The following is a 20,093-nucleotide window of genomic DNA, read 5'->3' as shown; positions in this document are numbered from 1 at the left end:
TGACACATGATGCATGACATGACATGACACATGATCCCTCCTATCATATCACGTAATCTACAACGCACACGCAATGGCCTAGCTAAGTAGGCTCACGACTTGGACTTGCACTACACATATATCTGGCTTATTTTATTGGTCAATGATTCCTAACTTTTGAGGGTGATTACAGTATCAATGATTGTAGATGGAAATGATTTTGATTGTTGAAACTAGATGCTAAATTTGGTCTAATGTAATCTCATTAATATGGACATCATATCATTGTTAATTTTGAGATGAATTAATGCTATAAAGTTTTTAATCGATTTTAAAATTATATCGAGAAAATAATATATTTTAAAAACTGATTGATCAAATAAAAGTTCTGTAAAGAGAATATTTTTAAGTCACGAGTAAAAGATAAATAAAGAGAGACAAACTAATTTATAATTGTTTGATCTTATTAGCCTATGTCCAATTCATCTTCCCTTGAGATTATCAATTTTCACTATCAATATTCTTTCTAATGAATAAAATTAATTATTCATTCTATAATTTTATTTTTTTTTGTAGGCTGAAAAGATAACCTTTATATTTACTTTTTATAAAAGATCTCTCGTATCCTATAACTTTATATCAAAACCAAACTTAAGAGAAGAAGGAGACTCAAAATAAGAGGTTATAACATTTTATAAGTGGGATATTTATGAGTTTTAAAAAGCATCAAAAATAGAATAAAAAAATTTAAATCCTGAAAATTTTGAGGTATTAGTGATATTATCACTAACATTAGGTAATACTATCATTATAATTTTTGGTACGAGCCATAAATTCAAACTCCGATGGTACCGACACTACCTTTTGATGATATTATTAAACTAGTGGTACTATCATCGATCTTGCTACAATATTTTTTGTATTATCGATTGACTCAAGTGATGGTACCACTATTTAGGCCTAGAATAAGTCACTTCTTCGATTCTATAATGGGCCCAATTTCGACCCGAACTCAAGGCCGAAGGCTTGAGCTCAAAATTAGCCCAAAAATGATTCAAATTGATATAAAACACTTCTAACTCAACAAATTCTTTCATCACACCATCAACACTTGCATGTCTTTGATCATACGACCCTTTAATATGAACTTTTGATATATCATATTATTCTTCACATATCATTTGTGTTCGCTATAATATTTAATCTTTCAATACATTATATATTCCTTTTGACATGATATTTGAATATTTAGTACGAAGTTCATCGATCGATAGTTTGGCTTAACGTTTAACTAAGCAAGAGTCTGAGTGCATGATCGATGTATTACCTATGTCACTTATCTCAAAAGTATATTAATTTAATAAACTCATCAATTGATATTATCATCAAAATATGAGATTCAACAATCTCTCTCTTTTTTTATAATGATAACCAATTAATAATAGGTTCTTAACAAGACTTCTCTTATTTATATATTATCTTAAAAATATGATGAATTTGAATTCAAAATAATATACTTTCAATGCTAGTCTTGTATTCAAATTAAAATAATTTGATCATAAATTCTAGTGATTTTTAATAGTTTTCAATACAAAAATCATATTATTATCAATGCATAGCATCAATTAAAGATAATTATAAAAGCATCATAAGGCATCAGTGAAAAACATCATAGCTTAAAAGATATCATAATAAAAAGCAAAAACAATGAATAAAGTATGAATGTTAATAAAAAGAAGAATGTATAAATTAAAAGTTTTAAGATATTGATTGATACACTGCATCTCAGTCAAAATCTGATCGAACAAAGTTCAAGATGTTCCAATTGAGCTACTATTGAATCAAAAGATGGAGTTGGATTTGTTGGAGGTCTCATCACAAAGGGACTAATACGAGAAAAATGACTAGGTCTCATCACAAAGGGACTAATATGAGAAAAATGACTACTCCTATATATAGGTATATCTAGGATAGGCTCAGGTAGAGGGTCAATTCTATTAAATAATCTAGTACATATTCTATTAATTATAGTTTATATTAATTTTTTAACAGGTTTTCATTAACGATATTAAATTTATCTTGTTTTATGAATTCTTCATCTAGTGGGATGATTATATCATGTGCATGCAAAAGTTTGATAGTCAAGCTTTCATATAAAAGTATCATATTATTCTCGGACATGTGAATCATATTTTGACAAACGAGATACCCTAAGTAATAACCACCTTTTATCATAATACAATACATGATGTTTATTTTTAGATTATTAATTTTATCAAGATGTAATTATTTAGAAAGTAAAATATTAATCAAACTATAATACAATAATTTATATTAAATTTTAAAAGATGCTCATAGCGCTCAGGAATAATAGATACGTTTAGCCTCAAGTTAGGTACATGATGCTTTAGAATGTAACTAAGCATATTACTTATCATATATATATATATATATATATAATATACTAACTAGTCTAAGTTAGATTGATTCATTAATTTAAAGAATGGGCAGTGCTGCTAAGATAGTGAACTATTGAATAGTATATAAAACAATTTATCAATTTAATCATAAAAGAAGGATTACAAAATTATCCTGACAGTCTTAATCTTTGGTGAAGTTAAGACTTCTTTCGTGATTGCCAAGAAGAGTGATTGAGTTTTTAGCTTGATCCTTAGCCTTGCCTTGCCTTAGGAGGAGATGATCCTAGGTTTTGTACGAGTGAAAATGAATAAAAAAATTTGAGGAAAGGAGAGGGGTTTACAATTTATGATGATCTGTCAACCATAGGCTTATAGGGTTTGGGTTCAGGTTGCAAGTAATGGTACTGTCAACCTAGGAGATGTTATCATCGTTAGATAATGTGCTCTAGTGGTGACATCACTAGTCTAGCGACATTATTGTCGGGCACCTTTTTTTTTTTTTACTTGTGTACATAATAATATAAAAAATTATTCATAGAGGTTTAACATGTTGAATTTTCTTCTAATAAAATCAAATTATTTCTCACTCAATGATTTTATAAAAAATATCTGTTAGTCGATGTTTTGTGTTAATGAAATTAAAAAAATATATCATGATTACTAACGTAACTCTAAATGAAATAATGTCTAATGTTAATATGCTTGGTTCGATAATATTAAATATAATTTTTTGATAAAAAATTATACTAATATTGTCGTACTTTATAGAAATATTTTTTATGTAAATTTATAATCTTCTAAGGTATTATAAATGATCTACGTACACCATGCACTTATCACAATATATTCAACTTTATTTGTAGATAGTGCAACAGAGTTTTACTTCTTTAATAACAAAAAAAAATAAGTGCACAACCTATGAATTTATAAGTTCTAGATATATTTTTTCTATCTATTATTCATCTTGCAAAGTCAATATGAATAGTAATCAAATCAAAGATATCATATTCCCAAATTAAATGTTTCTTTTAAGTATCTAAAATTTTTTTTTGTTGTTTAATAGTGATTATTTATAATTCGATTGAAATCTTGTACAAACCTCCATAAAAAAAAATAATATCAGATCTAGATGTAATAAAGTATAATAAATTACCTATCATATCTCTATAACTCTTTCGTTTATTATCCATATCTAATTTATTAAATGTACTCATTGATATATTAATGGTTTTAGTATTGTCCATGTAAAATCATTTCAATAAATTAAAAGTATACTTGGTTTGATTAATAAAAATCTCATTTTTAGTTATTTAATTTATAATTCTAAAAATATCAATTCACCCATCACACTTATTTCAAATTCTTAACTCATATACTTAGAGAAGGATTTATACAAAGATTTATTAGTAGAGCCAAAAATAATATCATTAATATAAATTTAAATACTATTTTTTTATTATTAAAATATTTATTAAATATTAAATTTTAATTTTAAAATAATTATTTTAAATAAGAAAAAAAAAGCTAAATCTATCGTACAAAGTCCTAAGAGCTTGTTTCAACCCATAGAAAGTCTTAGATAATTTATAAATATAATTTAAAATTTTTTAATTTGAATGGTTGTTCAACGTAAATCTTTTGAGAAATAAAATCATTAAGAAAATATTTTTAATATCCATTTGAAATAATTTAATTTTTAAAAATATACATAGGTAATGCCTTATGGTTTCGAGTTTAGCCACAAAAATAAAGACTTTTTCATAGTATTTACTTTCTTTATGACCATTGGCCACTAATGTAGTCTTGTTTCAAACCACGACATCTGTTTAATCTTGTTTATTTCTAAATACTCATTTTATTATAATTATAAGATGATTACTAAGTTAAGAGATAATCATTCAAACTTGATTTCTTTCGAATTGACTTAACTCTTCATGTATTATTAATACTCATGAGATATCTTTAAAAATATCATTTCCATCAATCGATCCTTATCTTGATTTTTCTTAACTTTTTGATACTATATTATTAGAGAGTTATGGCTTGACTATCGATGGGTGGCGTATCGATAATTAGAGAGTTATGGCTTGACTTTTCTATCTATCATGTCTTTCAGCCTAAGCCTTTTATCCTTAAAAAAAAATAATTATAAGAAAGTGAATTAATTTAGGGGAATATAATGACTTTCGAAGGTGAAGCGCCTAAATTATGAAACAAAGAATGAAGTGAATGAATAGCGCTGATTTGCTCCTCACATTTTTCTTGGTCAAAGTGCATAAATATATATGAAAAAGGAAATAAGCAATAAAAGAGGTAAAAAGCACCCATTTAGAAGATATACATGAAAAAAGAAATATGCAAGAGACGAGGTAAAAAGCACCTATTTAGAAGAACAAGTATACGACAATGGGAACTGTTCATCATCAACATATTTAGACTCAATTTAAAATTAAAAAATAATATATATATATATAATAAATAAATTTGAACATCTCTTAATGTATCATAATAATTTGCTCCTTAGAATGTACATCTATATATTTTCATTTTTTGTGAGATTTTAAAAAATAAATATATCCAAGTTATTTCGGGGAGTAAAATCAATATTTAACTTTAATTTATCAAGCTTAAAATTTTCATCAAAATTATTTTTGTTTAACATGAAAAGATTAATAAAAAAATTATGAATTTTAATAATTAAATATCTTTTATTAAAAACCTATTAATAAAGAAAAATATCTTTATAAAATTTTATATTAACCTTTTCTAAAGTATCACTATTATTTAAAATAAAATATTTATAATTAAAAACTTTGATATATGAAATGTTAGGTTCTTTGTTTTAGAAAGATGATATCTTATAAGAACTCTATTTATAATGTAATATATTATATCAATGATTTTAACTTAAAATTATTTGGATAGATTATGTTCATTAATTATAATTCTTGTTAACCTTCGGCCCAATAAAATCCATTACATTTTGGGCGGCGCCGTCTGCAAACCCATTAGCTTCAGATTTGGGCTCTACCTATCGACCCAATAGTTCTATTGTTAATGTATGGCCCATAAGACGTGCGGTCGATCCCGGTTCCCAATAGGGCCGTCTACCTCGCCACGGCCCATCGCCGGGCCGCACATTTGCCACCACCCCGGCCAATTCCTCCTCCTCCCTCCGCCCAGTGTCTGGAACCACTCAATTCCTTCTGAGGCAAAAATACCTCGCCGGTCCGATCCTAGCAAACCCCTGAAACCCTCCTCCGATCTCTACCCCGGAGCAACACCGGGCCGTCCGCAACGCCCTTCCCGCCCAGCACGGCTTTCCGGAGGAGTTCTTCAAGTACCGGAAGTCAACCATCGGTTCTATCTGTGGCGGAGGCGGTCGCTGGTGAAGCCGCCCGGGGAGACGGTCATTGATGGACTCGTGTTCACTTTGTTGTCGCAGAACACTACTGAATAGAACTCGAGAAGGGCCTTTGAGTCCCTCAGATCCGCCATCCAAACTTGAGTTCCAGTAAGCTATTTCCCTGCATCAAAGGTTAGACCTTTTAGTAATTTCATTCGTTTGGAGTTGGCTAATCCTTCGACATTCTTTCGTTTTCATGATGGAAAGGTTCTTCCCTTGGAATAAAAGCTAGTAGCGGATGTCATTTGCTGCGACCAGGTCGGAGACGTTTAAGAGGATTCCGAGGGCATTGAAGGAGAAGAGATGGGGAGACTGGTTCAAGACTGAGAAAATAGGACTGGAAAAGGTATCGACCTTGGTCATTCTTCTTTTCCTTATTGGATTACAGTGTCTGAGGACTGGGAAGGGAATGATTTGATTTCAACCCTGCTCTAGTGATCCTAGCTTCATTTAGCAGATATAGAAGGTTTATATCTCCCCATGAAGAAGTGTAGGGGTTTGCAGCCTTCTAGATCACCATGGCATATATCCACCTCAACAATAGAATCCTTACTGACCTGAAGTTTGACCTAAATGATTACCATGAAACATAAGGAAAATTTTGCACAAATGTGCAATTAGTAGAGGCAACCAGAAGATTACTGGTTCTTGCACTTCTTGCCCTCTCACTGACTGCAAGAAGAAAGTAAGCTAATCTTGTTCAGCTTGTATCTTCTTTATGAACCTGCAGTGCCTGGAAATTTTTCTTTAAAAATATTCAGGAAATTCTTTCCTCTCGTAAGATCTTGGACTCCCACTTTACATATTGTGATCATTAAGCCTCACATAAAATTACTTATGGAGATGACAGTTTTTGGTTTGTTGGAAGCCAAAGTAAATCAGGTCGGCCCTTGGCCAATTTCTTCTCCCAGAAAACCATCCAAAGAGACTTAATTCTGTTCCTTCATTGTAGAGTAATGGAGAAATTAGATGGTTCTCTTTTCATTGAAATGACCCCAGAACTTGCTTGCCTTTGTCCAAAGCAAAGTTATTTTCTAGAAAGTGGATGATCAACACCAGAGATCATCCACTGATGTACTGATTCTTTTCTGCTTTACTTGTCCACTAGTTCTATAAGTTGAAATTTGCAAATGGCTGATGACTTGCTAGTCCAATAGGGAATCCTGTTAGAGGAAAAATTGAGTGGGAGCCTTGCAAGAAAGCAGTAGGTTAAAGCAAGTTTAGTCTATGTATGAGAGTCTACCACGCCAGGGTCTCTTGGTTGGTTGGATCAACTGTTAGCTTCCAAACAAATATACTGGTACAAGATTTGTCAGGAAGAAAGTGATTCGAGAAAGAAAAAAAAAATGATAATGTTCGTAAAAAGTTTCTGTTCGAGCTGAAATCGGAGTCTCGAAAACAGCTATCAACTCTAGTTGATCTGCTTGTTTATGTCCACAATAATAGAGGCTGGCAATTAAACCTATATTTCACTGTTTGCTTTTGGAACTTGAGAAGATATGCTCTGATATTATTAAGGTTATTATATACTTGCTGATATCACTGCCCACTGATAGCATTCTCTTTTGTTCCTTTTCTTGGTTAAATCAGGTTGTTTATCTTAAAATACTCTCCTATTAAAGTAGCAATCAAGATTTGAGATCTCACTTCAATGTCAGTTTAATCACCTTGTTAAATTGGTACGTCAGACAGACCGATGCACCGGCTCATAGGGTCCTCCTTGATTTTTGTATAAATAATTATAAATAAATAAAATAATAATACCAACTAAATCCAAGCTGTATGATCCGGTGCCGGTCCTAGATCGGACAAGTAAATAGTTGATTTTGTGATTTTATGTGGTTAAGCAGCTTAAATGCCATGATATGTGTTTAACTATAAAGGTGGCGAGACTGGACAAATGCTTCAAGATATTGGCCTATAGCAAGCATTGACAAATTGCCCACCTGTAGTTTAGTTATATATGCAATTAGGAGACAGTCGTGGAGCCACTCAAATGTATCTCTACTTTTCACCCTTTAGAGATTTCAGTGATCTGCTCTTATGCTAGCTTTAGATGCAAAAAATTGCATTCATTGTCAAGTGGTATTAATCTTGTGTTCTTGATAGTTATCTGAAGTGACCACAGTTTGCTTTGTTTATTGAAACATCAGATAGAAATATGTGCATGGGCCCACTTGCGAATGCTCTTTATATCTGACATTCTTTTTCTTTCCATTGACTGTTGAGATCCATTAATTTAATGATGAGAACTTGGTGTCAGCTCACAGTATAAGTGTGGGTTGGATCCGCCCTTGACTCATCACTTCATAGGAGTAGAAACTACAATCTTCTCCCTACCGCGAAGGAATGGAAAGTGATGCAGCAGAACATGGTTGTGTTTCATCTCATAGTTATGCTTCGAGGGAGCTGAAAGCTGACCACCACCATGTTGCAGGCAAGGGGGAAGAAAAGAAGATCCGCTTGTTTGGTGTCGAGTTCAATCCCCGAAAACACAGCTGTGGGAGCAGAAACGAGGAAGAAGAGATCGAAACAAGGGGCGTTGAGGACAAGAAGTACAGGTGCCAGTTCTGCTGCAAGGAATTCCCCAACTCGCAGGCGCTCGGTGGCCATCAGAATGCCCACAAGAAGGAGCGGATGAAGAGGAAGAGGCTGGAGCTCCATGCCAGGAGAGCAGGCATCAGCTTCTACCTTCAACCCCTCATCAAAAGCCATGGCTCGGAGTTCGACTTCTCCATGTCGTGGTTTCATGATCCTCGCGGCAAGCCCTTTGAAGAGCACAATGGGAGCTTCAAGACCTTGGATCAGAGTTTATTTGCAGGTGGGCTTTTCACTGCCAGACCACCGCCTCTTGTGCCTTGTATAGCTATGGACCAGAGTATAAGCACGCTCGGAATAATGCACCAGGAACACCGGCCTGTCGCCGTTGTGAAATCTTCATCATCGTTGATGGCAAAGCAGAATTACCAGGATTCAGATCTACAGATCTACAGCTGGGTCTAGCTATGAAGCCCAACCTCTGCAACACCTCCAGCCGGTAACCTTGTTTTCGGAAACACAACTAAGTAGAAGCTGCTACTTATAAGGGACGAGGTATCAGCTCACCGATACGTAGAAGCTACTACAAGGGATATCGATCTGTGTACATTGATAATTCAAGCATCGTATTATCTATGGTTTTCCTACCAAGTGAAATAATTTCTTTGAATAATATCTGCAAGCTAGCCTTTTAAGGTCAGTGCAAGCAAAGAGACATATTAGAGAATGACTACAAACAGAGAGACGCATGCATATTTGTCTGCATTAAGTGATGATTTTTTGCCATATTGCCTTCATTCTTTCATGATGTAATATTCTTCGATCAATTGGGATCAGTGGAGGAATAGCACATAATACACAGTGGCAACTGCACCATGGTGAGCTCCCACGTCATGTACAAGGTTTTCCATTTCATAACATCATTATACTCAAAAGATGATATCAAAGATTCGAATGAGAAAGGTTGTCCAAGAAAAACATATTGGCAATTTCCACTGCAGAGAACATGTAACTTGGAAGAAGAAGAAACCAGGATGACTCCTGCCTGGTAAGAACTTGGTTCGAGGACAGATTGACCAAAAAAGAAGGCAAGAATAATTCTATGTTCCCTTCCATCACCAGCAAGCTTCAGAATCCAATATTACAAGGGAAATAAGAAGCAGACAAGTCCTTCAAAAACATGGGCCTCGAACTGAGATATTTTAGGGTTCTTTTCGAGTCCAGGATGGCACAGTTTTTTGTGTGCGTATGTCTATATTAGAATGTATTGTGTATCATAGCCACCTTTCAACTCTGGAATGTGCATTTCAATTTTTCTTTCTTTACTGACTACAACTCCTTTTACAGCAAATAGCATACTTGCAAGCATTCGATTGACTACATGTAGATCAAATCAAAGCGTTTGAACAACTGCAAGTAGATCACTTGCTCTATGTATTCATGTAATCAATTGTTTAAAGGTTAGATTGCACGCCAAAATTGAACTTGGACACTCCCTATCACCTTTTTCCTCAAATATTGTCCCTCTCTCATCTTCCTAAGTTTGTACAGTTCTAATTGTCTCCTTCCTCAATCATCATCTTCTCCATCTTAATTGCAAATGTAAGTAAATTAACACACAAATGTCTAAATGATTATACATGCAACAGATACTTGTAATTTTTTTTGCCTGTAATCTGTTGCTTGTCGATAAATAAAGGAATTTTTCAAACAGATAGAACTTCTTCAAGATGAGCAGGGGAAGCCACCACTAGACCAAGGCCTCTCCTTTATTCCCCACAAGAGAAAACTATCAGAAGTCCTTCTTGATACCAGAAAGGTTTGGTCAAGTGCTGAAATCATTTTAGGCAAGCTGGGAGGTCCTATAAGAACATTCTCCTTCCCACACAAGGTATTAGAACAAGGCTACATCATGTTTTCCACCTATCCTGAATCCTCAAAATGGCATCTTTAAACCATATGCAGTGTAAATCTTGTAACTATATGCAGTGTAACATCCAACACATGAGATTAATCCAGAATACAACAAGACACCATATAAGATTTTCAAGAATCCTTCACTCTTTAGAGAAAGAGGATGTGGCCTGAATTGGGACTCATTCCAATCTTTCACCTTTCAAGCCTAAATTAATTGACCCAGAAACACCACATTCCACTTAGTGTGGTGGATCTATTCAGTAAGTGGAACATAGCAAGATAATGTGTCACAGAAGATGTACTCTGCTCCATCTCTTCAGATCCATCTCCATAAAAACTCTAACAGTCATACAGACTTCTAGAAATCCTTTATTTCAGAAATATAAGAACACAACACAAGAAGCAAAAATATACTTCTCTCTAGGTATATATAAATGCCATAACATGATGCAAACTGCCCTTTCTATTTTCCTAATTTTGCTTTCAAACATTAACTACACAATTCTTAACTACAACCACTACTATACACCATGAACATAGCCATAATCTTCATAGCTCAAACAAAACCAAATAGAAAAACTTGGTTTATATTGTCATAAACAGAACAAAGCAAAAGCCTTCAGAATTCTTAACATCTTAATACTCTTAAACACCAAACATATACTGAATAAAACTGGATACGTACAAGAAACAGTGATACTATTTGTTTTCCTTTCTTTCCTTAATGTTTTCACAGACCCACAGTCACCATACTATAATCTTGCACATAACAGAGCCCATAAAAATGTCATCTTTTTCACATCATACATGAGATTAGGGTTGGAATGACCATAATTAACATAGAATTATTCGAGCACACACATGCCAGAAGAGTACAAGCAACAGAACACACAAAGGAAGCATAAATTTGAGGCGGGTACCGAAGGAGGAGGGCCCAATCAAGCGCAGGCGCAGGGGTTCTCCAACACAACCAAGTCCTCCTCCCCGCCGCTCCTGAAGAGGAGGTACCCCACAGCCAAGCCGACAACTACGGCGATGAAGACGCCGGCGTTGAAGGACATGATGGCGAGCATGAGGAGGTATCCGATCGCGGAGTTGACGCCGAAGAGGATGGCGGAGGCGAACCTGGCGGGGGGGCCGAGGCGGGAGGCAGCGACGGGCAGGAGGAAGGGGGCCCCGATCCCCGGTGTCGAGGAGGGCTTGGATCTCGCGATAATCTTGAAGCGGACGCGGCGGTCCTCCATGTACTGGTAGAAGGCGGCGACGGCGAAGAGAGCGATGAGGCTGAGAAGGTAGCCCGCCCAAGAATCTGTCCGCCACGAGTCGAACAGGATCGTCACCTTCTTGCCCCAGTAGAAGGTCATGTGCATCATCTTGTGAGTTGGCGGTGAAATTGGAGGAAGAGGAGGCGGAGGTGGAAGACGAATTGGGCAAAGCTATGCGGCTTGCAGCGGAAGAGAAGCGGAGAGGAGAGAGAAAGAGGGAGAGGCGTAACATTATACGATACTCCACCCTCCATTTCTTGGGGCCTTTTTACCCTCAGATTTGTAGCCAAATAGCAATCAAGTCCGTGGTGTCATTAATCGTCTACCTCAAGGAAAAAGCACTTTTCCGACCAAGAGCAGATTACCCTGTCACTTACGTGACTTGTGACTGGTTTAAAAGACGTGGGGTCACTTGGGACCCACACGTAGGTACCAGACTAAACCGGCAAAAAGAGTCCCTATATTGCTTGCGTCTCATTCAATAGCATCCATCCCGTTTCGGATTTACCGACTGAGCTACCTGCCTTGTGGCTGCAGGATGCGATGGAACGACCACTAGCAGGGCCGGTAGCAGAACAGGTACAGATGCGTCGAGAGGGTAAAACTAGCACACGGATATGCGTCGGTTCGACGTCGTTGTTAATTACACTTAAAACTTGCTGGATCGGTCAATAATAAATACACCAAATAATGGGAGTTATTATTAGTAGCTCGATGTTGAGGACAAATTGGTAACTTCAAGAGAGTACAGAGCTTGAGGGCTGTAGGTTCAGTACAGTACGATTTGTACTGCCATTTCATTCACTGCAGGTTGGGAAGGACGAGAAGCCAAACGAAGACGGACAAATGAAGGTTCCATGCATCGGTAGATAAGAGACTGTCCCATCCATATGGTAAGTTTCCTTGACATTACTCCTTCACAATGTTATGATGGTGAGCTCATATGCTTCCTAACTACTGGTTGGTTGATATATTCCTATCGGATATATGATCATATTCCAATGACTTTAAGATTAAAATGACTAGAAAAACCTTTCTTTGAAACCTTCATCGAAGAACAAGAAGAAGATTGATAGAGAGAGCGAGAAAAAAGAACCTAATCTTTTGTTAATAGCTTTCATCATAAATTATACAGCGATACAAGAGCTTTTAATTAGAACAACGACGCGAACTAACCGTGCAAAGGCTACCGCGGCCGTTCGATCGGCATCCCACGGTCACGAGATGGCGAAGGAGCAGCTGTCGTCGCTCCGCCGCGCGGACCTTTCACCGATGCTCCCCACTCGGCGCACCGACCGCTCGCCGGCCCCGTCCCTCACGTACGCCGCGTGGCTCCGCGCCGCGGTCGCTCTCTGCGCCTCGGCGGCGACCACCTCCTCGATCCGGTCGACGGCGTCCTTCAGCACGAGCCGTCGGTCGGGGTCTGCCTCGGTGCACTCCACACCGACGTGGACCAGCCGCTTCATTTCCGGAACCGACGACTTGCCGCCGGACATGATGGCGGGGTCCAAGACCTCGGCCTCCCGCCCCTCGCCGATAGCGGTCGTCGCCCAGTTGACCACGTCGGTGCCGCCCTTGACGTTGGTGAGGTACTGCGAGGGGAACTTGCCGGTGAGGAGCTCGAGGATGAGGACGCCGAGGCAGTAGACGTCGCTCCGGGGGGAGATGGGACGCCCGGCGATGACCTCGGGGGACCGGAGGGCTTGCATGACGGTGGCGGCCTGCGCGGGGTTGACCAAGGGGAGGAAGCCATAGTCGACGAGAAGCGGCTCGAAGTTGAGGGAGAGGAGCACGTTGGCGGACTTGAGGTTGCCGTGAGGCGCCTCGATGAAGGGGAGCACTGCGTGGATGTGGGCGAGGCCTTGCGCGATCCCCCGCACGATCTTTAGCCGCGTCGGCCAGTCCAAGGACGCATGGTCGAGGCCGCGATCGCCATGAAGAACGTACAACAAGCTGCCTTTGGGAATGTGCTCGTACACCAGCAGCTTCTCGTCCTTCCTGTAATGGTAGGCCAGCGGAGGAAGCACGTTGGGGTGGGTGAGCCGCCCCAGCCGCGCCATCTCGGCGTCGAACGACTCCTTGCCGACCCGGGTCATGTCGCGCACCCGCTTCACCACCAGCGCCATCCCGTTCGCCATCACGGCCTTGTACGCGGAGCCAAGCCCGCCGCTCCCCATCACCTCCGCCTCCGCCTTCATCAGGTCCGACAACCCGAACACGCCCTTCCCCTCGTTCACCATCACCAGATCCCCCGCCCCTCCTCCGCCTCCTCCGCCGCCGCTGTCGTCCCCCGATCCGCCCGTCTTCCCACCGGGCCCGCCCGGTTTCATCGACGACCCTGTTCTCCTGTGCCTGTGGGTCGACTCCCCTTTCCTGCTGCTCTGACCTGTCTCGGGCGAGGCCTCTCCCTTCTCCACCTCTTTGCGAGCCTTTCCCAGCGTAACAATCTCTCTTTCTCCGCTTTTATCCCGGGTTTTGATTGTATACATAGCCAAACACACGAGGAGGACGGCCATGACGCACATTGCGGCCACCCTTCCGCTTCCATTATGGGCCACCTTCCTGCATGGACTCCCGCCCAGCTGCTCTCCGCACAAATCTTTGTTTACCAGGAACGAGCTCGCATTGAACTTGGTGAATATGTCGGGGATCGGCCCTTCGAGCTTGTTATTCGACACGTTGAAGGAGGTGAGGGATGGCAGATCGAGAGCCGGTATCGACCCGGTAAAGTCGTTGTCCTCCAGGTGAAGCTCTAACAGGGCAGTGGCTTTGGCTAAGGAGGCGGGGATGGGGCCGGTGAAGGCGTTGCCGTTGAGCCACAGTTTCTTGAGGCGAGTCATGCTGTCGAAGAAGTCGCCGGGGATGGGCCCCGAGAACTGGTTGCGTGAGAGGTAGATGGCCTTGAGCGCATGGAGGCGGCCGAGTGCGGGAACGGGACCCGAGAAGTTGTTGTCGATGAAGCTCACCGACCGAAGGCCCGTGAAATGTGACAGCGCATCGACGTTGATGCTTCCCGAGAGGCCCATATCTGCGAGGTGCAAGCCATTGATGACGCCGTGGAGGCAGACGACACCATCCCAGGGAGCCTTGGGATCGCATGGGCCGGAGGAGCTGCCCTGAGTCCATGAAGACAGCCTGGCGGAGTTTGTGAATGAGCCCTTGAGGAGGAGGAGTGCGTCGACGTCGGACATGGGGGCCGGTTGTGAACCAGAATATACGGGTAGCAGTAGGAGGAGGAGGAGGAGGAGGAGGTGGTGGTGGCAATGGTGATGGAGGAGGAGGAGGAGGACGGCAGCGGCCATAGCTGAGCGGGGATGGAGGCCGCTGTGCCCTTCTTTTGGTTTTCCTTCTTTTTCTCTTCCTTGGTCATGGGGGATCGGGTAAGAGAGAGAGAGAGAGAGAACGGAGGGGAAGAGATGGTGGAAAGCGAAGATGGACTAAGAATAGGAAGAGAGGTGGGCTTCATTAGGTCTACATTTCCAGGTTGACAACGTTGACTTGGTCAGCGGGTTAAATAATTGACATAATTGAATATTAATTCCTACCGAATCAATGATTTTTATATCTACCCATATAAGTTACTTGTACTTACAATAATTTGAATATTATATATATATATAACATATTTATACAATTCTTTTATTTTTCTCTTAGAATTCTTAAAGCACAAGATTGACCAGCTACCTCCAATTCTGGCATGGATCTCCTTGGAATGCTGTAACCAATGAGCTACAAATGATGTATCACACATCAACCAGATGCTCAAATTTATATGTAAGTTTATAATAATCTAAAATTATTTTTAGAAATTCTAAATCGATTTACTTACATTGACTATTGGGGTGTGTGAAATTGTTTTTCAGAATTAAAAAATAATTAATTTTATCCTAAGATATCTTTAGTCCATTACATTCTATACCCAATAATTAGTGGTGATTTATTAGGAAAAATATATTCTCATTGATGAACAATTAAGTGTAAAATCCACTATAGGACAAAATAAAATTAATCATGACTATTGATGAGGGTAATAATGGCGATAAGACTCGGGGGACATCAGCTGCCCCAAATGACGTCTCACGCCTCTATTGACTTGACAACGTCTGCTCAACACGGATCGGAACACTGACCGAGGCACATTAACATCCTGGTCAGGCTCGATCCTTCACGCCACGCCAACGTCGATGTCAGACGCTACCAGAAGTACGATCCTACTCCCTGCGGGCAGGCACATCAAACAATGGTAATCCTCACTATAAAAATCCTCGCGCTCCAAGAGAGAGGAGGACATGAGGAGACAACACAAAAGCCTCATGCGACTATTCACTAACTTGATTGTCGGAAGGGTCGGGCCGAGCTCTCTCGACCCGACTTATGTACAGGTGCGAAGACGGAGGCCTCACGCTAAACGCCCAGTCGAGGAGCCCCATCTAGGAGGAAAACGGCGACCCCGTCCCGATCGGACCACCGCCGTCGGCTGCCTCAGCAGTGTCAAAGGTCGTCTTAGGAAGATCCCCCCTCATCCGGACCCGAACCAAGCTGCATCGGACCCCAGGCCACAGCTTAAAATTATTTACACCAACAAATCTGTAAATACTGTGGCAATCAAACATTAAGGTATAAGTGATGCCATGAAAATACAGGATGATTTAATTATAACCATAGATATTTTCTTAGAACTCAGTGATGAGAAGAATCATATAGTAAATCATTGGAAATTATTGTTGTTGTAGTTGATTGTGCAAGCCACGTAGACTTTGCGATAAGATGCCAATACTATTTTGAAGTATGCATGAGTCGTTCACACAGTGATCCACGTGACACCCCACTACAAGAATATACACACACAAATATATATATATATATGAGCATAAAAAATCGAATCTATAAGAATAAAATATATGTACGTGATGGATTTTATTGGTCTGTGTCTGCTGCAAACTAACACCACGTGTTTCTTTGGAGGACTTCTTTTCTTCCTCCGCCCCTCCTCTCCGCCACTTCAAGAAAAGGCACGTGATTCTTGACCCGTCCTCACTCTTTCTTCGTCAACTTCCCTCTCACCCACCACAAGATGATAATGCACAGCGACTATAAGGCAAAAGCCTAAGAGTAAAGAGGAGGGAAGGAGTTCAGCAGGAGAAGGTAGATGGCAGGGCAGAAGATGGGAAGCAAGGGGGAGAAGACCAACTTCTCTCTCGCCTGCAGGCTCTTGAGCCAGTACCTGAAGGAGAAGTGCAGCGTCGGTGGGCTGGGGCTTGAGATGGCCCCCCCTAAGCCTCTTGATCAACAAGCTCAAGGTATGTTTCTATCAGATTCGTTTGGTGAAGTTAGATCCTTCCCTTCCAAGTTATATTAAGATGTATTATGCTTTTAGCCTATGTTATGGTGTTTGTTGTCGGTTCTACGTGTTCATCAGTTCTATTTCTTTCAGAATATTGGAATGAATCACATGCTTTCCTCTTTTTTTCCCCCTCTTATTTGTTTGATTTAGATTCTTTTTTGTCCTCAAGATTTCCTTAAATTAAACAGAATTCTTAGCATCTGTCTCTTTATATTTTTGTTCAGATCAATCTCGGGCACCCGTGACGATGAGCCTTCTTCCAGGGCTGGATGTGCCAGGAGATGAAAGAGTTGAGAACGATCACGAAAAGAACCCCACAAAATCCATGGATCTTCTTCCTCGGCTCTCTGGTTTTGATTCCTGTTTTCTGCCCGAGGAGGAGGAATCTGTCAAGACCGCAGAAACCCAGTAAGGCTTTGCTGCTCGAGTTGATTCATGATCAGCTCCAACCTTGCATGCAAGACTTGATGTACACACACTGATGATACTTGTCAGGAAGATGGAGAAGAGTCAACTGACGATCTTCTACGGTAGAAAGGTTCTGGTCTTCGATAAATTTCCGGCCGACAAGGCCATGGATCTGATGGGGATGGCAACAAACGAGAGCATGGCAGCTCAGAGTCATAGTTTCTCCGAACCTCTCACCTCCACGCCCGGAGCTGATAGCTCTTCCGGCAAGCTGAAGGCTAATACATCTGGTAATCAATCACCCTTCACAAAGTAATAGCCAGTCCCAGTCCAAGAAAGAAATAACAATGCATACTGACACGGATTAATCGTTTGGTGGATGACAGATATGCCCATCCCAAGAAGAAACTCCCTCCGCCGGTTCCTGGAGAAGAGGAAGGACCGGTGTGTACTTCTTGCCTCTGAATCTCCATTACATATGCGCCTATCTTTGATATTACCAGAGCTCAAGACTCGATGATGCTCTCTCTTTGCTGCAAACTTTTCAGCGTCAACGCTAAGGCACCATATCAAGTCGATGGTTCTTCGGAGGTCAAGCCAGAGTGCGGCGGATCTGATTGGCTCAACCTAGGGAGACAAGTTTCGCAGCCACAGCACAGTTCAGCGAGCGGCAAGTAGCAGACATATCTGACACGCGTCTCTGCTTGCTTGCGTGCTTCCTTCATCTACAGAACTTAACCATGAGATCTGAATAGCTCTTTGTATTTGCTTAGTCTCCATCGCAAGAACATATATATATATATTTCCAACAACCTGTCAGGAATTGTCCTCATCTGACATGTAGAAAGATTGAAATATGAGCAGAGGCGTAATATTTAGAATCTTATTCATAGAATTTTGTCGTGGGAGGGCCATGATTCCTCATCAAGATCATGCGAGTCGATGATACTTGTGGCGCAAAAGCCAAGCTGTTCGAAGCAATTGCCATCCGGTCCTGGTCTTGACTTCCTTCCCAAGATCATGGCAGTATTCCCGGATGCTTCTTGAAGAAGAAGACCCAACTTGGAAGTCACTCTTCGATGGTGGAAGCCACAGGGCCACGGAGCCTTATCGTCACGTGTTCCATCAGGACTTACTGAAGCCGTCTCCTCTTCACCACACGCTGTTCGAAGGCCATTAGATTGGATTGCTGTCGTCTCACGTCTTGTGAATGTGAGAGTTGTGTAATTCCCGCGAGTCATAGGACCACAACGAAACACTCTCATATGCCACCAAAACAATGTGCCACTTCCATCCAAAGAAGTCTTGTCACCTCAATTCTTAATGGTGATATACCAGAAAGCTGATGCCTGTGTGGTGTGTTCGATGTTGATCATGTAGTTGAAGAAGGCCAATATAGTTGTAATTTTGACTAGGTTTTCCAAGGAGTTCTTAATAACAATGATCCAAACAACATGTTGGTGCCCGAAACAATGAGAGAATGATTCAATGCTAATTGTAACACACTATCTGTATGTATGATGAAGTTCTAAGATGTGTTTTAGCCTTAGGAGGAAATCATGTTTTGAGTGCCAATAACTTTAGTCTGACAATCCTATTTATCTCAAATTGAAGCTTAGGACAGCAATTGCAGCTGAGAAACTCAAAACCATTTAGGAGAAATTAGAACTAAGAATGTTCATGTTGGGAAATTTTGACAGACTAATCTTACAGAATATTGTGTCTGGTAAATAACTTGCATAAATATCTTGGTTTCAATTCAAACATGGGTTTGATTCACACTCCATATTCTCAATTAGATTAGCTCTACATAGATAATCTTGGGATATACAATCCCAGGTAAAATCGATTTAGAATTATGAGATCCTTTTCTATTAGATTGGAAGGATTAGATTGTTTTGGGAGCCATCAAGCTTATGCAAGAATGGCTAAGAGAAGAAAAAGAACTTAGAGATTAGGAAAATACCCTCCTTTTTTATTAGATCTCATAGTTTGCATCTTTGTTTGGGTCACATTACATTCAAGGATATGGTCCCCAAAAATTGGCTAGCTAAAAGAGGTAGAACTATTGATTGGTTTGCTTCCTTATGGCTAGGCTAAAAGTCAGATTAATTATGTTGCATTTTGTCATGTTATGTTAGTGGTGCATATAATAATGGAAAGTAATTATTGATGAATTAATATATAAGATAGTATATAGAACACTATCTTCTCAAAATGTAATATTCTTAATGTAGCATATATTTAAGTTGACAAATAAATAAATATACAACAAGTAGTAATTATATTTGCTCGTAAAAATGCTAAATTTATGCATATTTCAAAAATCACTAAAACACACTCTTTTTTTATTTTTGTATAAACTTAGGCCGAAAAATATTTAAATGGAAGTCGAGTGCATGAAGTGTCAATTATCAATATAATAAATTTATGCATTCGATTTATTTTTCCATTATCTTATTTTGTTGGGACTTTGAGTCATGCATTCAATTATTTTTTCTTGAATGAGTATTAGACTTGTTTCTTCTTTCAATAATTAATATCAGAGTCAAAATCTTTGATACGAGTATACTCGATCAAAGGAGTTTTTTTTTCTCGAAAGATAAATAAAGAAAATAAAATATGATCGTAACATCATATTATCAATAATCAATATTTTTACCAATTAACTTAGTTATTATTTTTATCAAGTTCGCATATGAAAAATTAAAATCTTATTCGACATATTTTTACGTCTTAAACTTAAGTCTATTTATGATCCACCAGTGGATTGGAAACTTCAGATACTAACTATTTTTATAATTTATCATAAAATT

The 20,093-nt window shown here is 39.5% G+C and overlaps 4 protein-coding genes across 5 annotated transcripts; 2 read left to right on the top strand and 2 right to left on the bottom strand.

The window, feature by feature from the left end:
• Window positions 1-5,455: 5,455 nt before the first annotated feature.
• LOC135673083 (uncharacterized) lies at window positions 5,456-9,665 on the top strand. 2 transcript variants are annotated; one of them, XM_065181812.1, is made up of 4 exons: window positions 5,456-5,913; window positions 6,013-6,151; window positions 8,069-8,179; window positions 8,243-9,665. In XM_065181812.1, exons 3-4 carry the CDS (start codon window positions 8,155-8,157, stop codon window positions 8,806-8,808), a joined length of 591 nt encoding a protein of 196 aa, XP_065037884.1. In that variant the 5' UTR covers window positions 5,456-5,913; window positions 6,013-6,151; window positions 8,069-8,154; the 3' UTR covers window positions 8,809-9,665. The 2 variants fall into 2 exon arrangements, 1 of the variants encoding a protein (XP_065037884.1); XR_010513221.1 differs by lacking the exon at window positions 8,069-8,179 and having other exon boundaries at window positions 5,509-5,913.
• Window positions 9,666-10,942: 1,277 nt separating this feature from the next.
• LOC135673084 (copper transporter 5.1-like) lies at window positions 10,943-11,746 on the bottom strand. Its single transcript, XM_065181813.1, has one exon. The coding sequence runs from the start codon at window positions 11,631-11,633 to the stop codon at window positions 11,199-11,201; it is 435 nt and encodes a 144-aa protein (XP_065037885.1). The 5' UTR covers window positions 11,634-11,746; the 3' UTR covers window positions 10,943-11,198.
• Window positions 11,747-12,696: 950 nt separating this feature from the next.
• On the bottom strand, window positions 12,697-14,994 carry LOC135674907 (pollen receptor-like kinase 3). The gene has a single exon (XM_065185170.1). It carries the CDS (start codon window positions 14,825-14,827, stop codon window positions 12,743-12,745), a length of 2,085 nt encoding a protein of 694 aa, XP_065041242.1. The 5' UTR covers window positions 14,828-14,994; the 3' UTR covers window positions 12,697-12,742.
• A 1,573-nt stretch (window positions 14,995-16,567) lies between these two features.
• LOC135673082 (protein TIFY 10b-like) lies at window positions 16,568-18,163 on the top strand. The gene is made up of 5 exons (XM_065181811.1): window positions 16,568-16,825; window positions 17,094-17,277; window positions 17,365-17,567; window positions 17,664-17,721; window positions 17,826-18,163. Exons 1-5 carry the CDS (start codon window positions 16,675-16,677, stop codon window positions 17,953-17,955), a joined length of 726 nt encoding a protein of 241 aa, XP_065037883.1. The 5' UTR covers window positions 16,568-16,674; the 3' UTR covers window positions 17,956-18,163.
• Window positions 18,164-20,093: the final 1,930 nt, after the last annotated feature.

This window comes from Musa acuminata, chromosome BXJ1-5 (genome assembly GCF_036884655.1).
Source record: "Musa acuminata AAA Group cultivar baxijiao chromosome BXJ1-5, Cavendish_Baxijiao_AAA, whole genome shotgun sequence".
Classification (NCBI taxonomy): Eukaryota; Viridiplantae; Streptophyta; class Magnoliopsida; order Zingiberales; family Musaceae; genus Musa; species Musa acuminata.
This window is presented reverse-complemented; position numbering and strand designations above follow the sequence as displayed.